Below are 2994 nucleotides of genomic sequence, written 5' to 3'. Positions count from 1 at the left end.
TCTTGTTGGACAAATTGGAATTGTATACTCTACATAGAAATAGGATGGATATAAATATGTATTATATATTTGTAGAAATTTCATAACATCTCTCATTATTCTCTGGGTGCAGACTTTATATTGTGTACTTGGAGAACTAATGGGAGATGCTACCGGAATTTTTACAAATATATGACATGTCATTATCTGTCTATTATTGGTAGAGATGATACAATTTTGATTGGGTTAGGGCCTTACCTTTCAACGCATGAATGGGGATATGATGTAATTATGATATATGACATGTCATTACTAATATTCACTTAATTATTACACAGCTATTAGCAAAATGAGATCAGATCAGAGATGGATGTATGCTAGGTTAAAATATGGCTTATGGACCTCAGAATTCATAAAAGGTATTGAACAATTCATAACATTTGCTAAATAACATCTAGAGTGGATGGATGGGGATAAACTGAAATGTTCATGTAATCATCAAAAGTGTCAGAATCGTAATTATGCTAATGAGAATACAATTCGATTACATTTGGTGAAGCATGGATTCGTGCCATATTATTATAAATGGATTCTACATGGGGAACGCTGCACAAGTAATATTGATAGTCAAAACATAAATGTTATGATAGCGGAGTCTGTTCAAGAGGTTGATAATAACACAAGCAATACATATGAGCAAATGGTAATGGATGTAGCAGATCCTGATTTCTTTCAGGATGTAATGGAGGAGCCTCCAAATCCATCAGCTCAAAAATTGTATGACATATTACAAGCTGCTAATCAAGAGGTGTGGCCAGGTTGTGAAACTCATTCGCAGCTCTTAGTTGTTGCAAGGATGTTGAACATCAAGGCAGAACATCATTTGTCAGAAAGGTGTTTTGATGACATCTGCCAACTTATGAAAGAGGTGTTACCGGATGAAAATTTAATGACTAAAAACTTTTACAGTACGAAGAAGTTGGTCCAAGCATTGGGCCTACCGGTTGAGAAGATTTATTGTTGTGCTAATGGATGTATGTTATATTGGGCTGAAGATAGATAGTTAATGAATTGCAAATTTTGTGATGATCCACAGTTCAAATGACATAGTCGAGGCTCTTCTAATTTTCAAACCAATGTCCCACATAAGAAAATGTACTACTTTCCTCTCACACAGAGATTGCAAAGATTATATGCTTCGAATGCAACAGCAAAAGAAATGAGATGACATGCTGAGCATGACCATGAAGATGGGGTAATGCATCATTGTTCAGATGCAACTGCATGGAAGCATTTTAATAAAACACATCCTTCATTTGTTGTTGAGGTTCGGAATGTAAGACTAGGACTGTGCACCGATGGGTTTCAACCATTCGGTCAGTCTGGACAACAATATTCATCTTGGCCAGTCATTGTCACTCCTTACAATTTGCCTCCTTGGTTATGTATGAAGGATGAGTATATGTTCCTAACGGTAATAGTTCCTGGTCCGAGAAACCCAAAAGACAAATTGGATGTGTACTTACAGCCCCTTATTGCAGAGTTGAAACAGTTGTGGGAAGTTAGATTTAAGACATATGATGCATCAAAGAAGAATAATTTTAATATAAGGGTTGCGTTATTATGGACAATAAGTGATTTCCCTGCATATTCATTGTTGTCCGATTGGAGCACAGCCAGCGAGACTGCTTGTCCATATTGTAGGAATGATTCAGATGCATTCACATTAACAAAGGGTGGTAAACAATCATGGTTTAACAATCACCGTAAATTCTTACTAGCTAACCATCCTTTCAGACGGAACAAAATTGCTTTTAGAAAGAACAAGACAGTCATAAAAAGTGCTCCCCCCATTCTATCTAGTGAGGAAATTTTAGAACAAATAGAACATCTAGGATTAATGTATGTCACAGATATGGGTGCAGATGAGAATAACAGTCGCAAAGCAAAAAACATGGGTTGGAAGAAACGAAGCATTTTTTGGGATTTGCCATATTGGAGTACTAACATGTTTTGCCACAACCTGGATGTCATGCATATAGAGAAAAATGTATTTGAAAATATTTTTAATACTGTGATGAATGTTGAAGGGAAGACGAAGGACAATGCAAAATCAAGGGAAGATTTGAAAGAGTTTTGTCACCGACCTAAGTTAGAGAGGGATATGGCAATAAGAAAGTATCCTAAAGCACAAACAATCAAAAGCAGTGTTGTGTGAATGGCTTAAAAATCTTAGATTCCTAGATGGTTATGTGTCAAACATGGGTAGGTGTATAGATATACGAAAACTAAAGTTGTTTGGGATGAAAAGCCATGATTATCATGTCTTTATGTAGAGATTACTCCCAATAGCATTTAAGGAATTACTTCCAAAAAATGTGTGGCAAGCATTGACCGAATTGAGCAATTTCTTTAGAGAGTTAACTTCAACAACACTCAGAAAAAAACGCCATGTTACAGCTCAATGAAGAGATTCCTATAATATTATGTAAATTGGAGCGTATATTCCCTTCAAGTTTCTTTGACTCCATGGAACATCTTCCAGTGCATTTGGCTTATGAAGCATGGATTGCTGGTCCAGTGCAATATCAGTGGATGTATCCATTTGAGAGGTAGCTAGTTTAATGTATTATTGTATACTACCATTACATGGAGAAATAAAAACCTTATTGTGACTAAATAGTAAATGGTACAGGTACCTTAGGAAGTTAAAAAATAATGTGAAAAATAAAGACAAAGTGGAAGGTTCCATATGTAATGCATACTTAGTTGAAGAAGCATCGTCATTCTACGCTCATTATTTTGAACCCCATGTCAACACAAGGCATCGAAAGGTTCCACGCAATGATGATATAGTCGAACATATGGATGAACATCCAGGGAATCTATCAATTTTCACTCATTTCGGTAGGCCACTAGGAAAAGAAAAGGTTAGATATCTCACAGAACAAGAATTTCAAGCAGCACAAATGTACATCTTATTGAATTGTATAGAAGTAAAATCGTACATTGAGT

The 2994-nt window shown here is 35.8% G+C and overlaps 1 protein-coding gene across 1 annotated transcript; it reads left to right on the top strand.

Moving 5' to 3' along the window:
* The first annotated feature begins 442 nt into the window (after positions 1 to 442).
* On the top strand, positions 443 to 2197 carry LOC131183255 (uncharacterized). The gene is made up of 2 exons (XM_058153721.1): positions 443 to 1013; positions 1254 to 2197. The coding sequence occupies exons 1-2, from the start codon at positions 443 to 445 to the stop codon at positions 2195 to 2197; spliced, it is 1515 nt and encodes a 504-aa protein (XP_058009704.1).
* The last annotated feature ends 797 nt before the right edge of the window (positions 2198 to 2994 follow it).

Source organism: Hevea brasiliensis, chromosome 1 (assembly GCF_030052815.1).
Source record: "Hevea brasiliensis isolate MT/VB/25A 57/8 chromosome 1, ASM3005281v1, whole genome shotgun sequence".
Lineage (NCBI taxonomy): Eukaryota > Viridiplantae > Streptophyta > Magnoliopsida > Malpighiales > Euphorbiaceae > Hevea > Hevea brasiliensis.
This window is presented reverse-complemented; position numbering and strand designations above follow the sequence as displayed.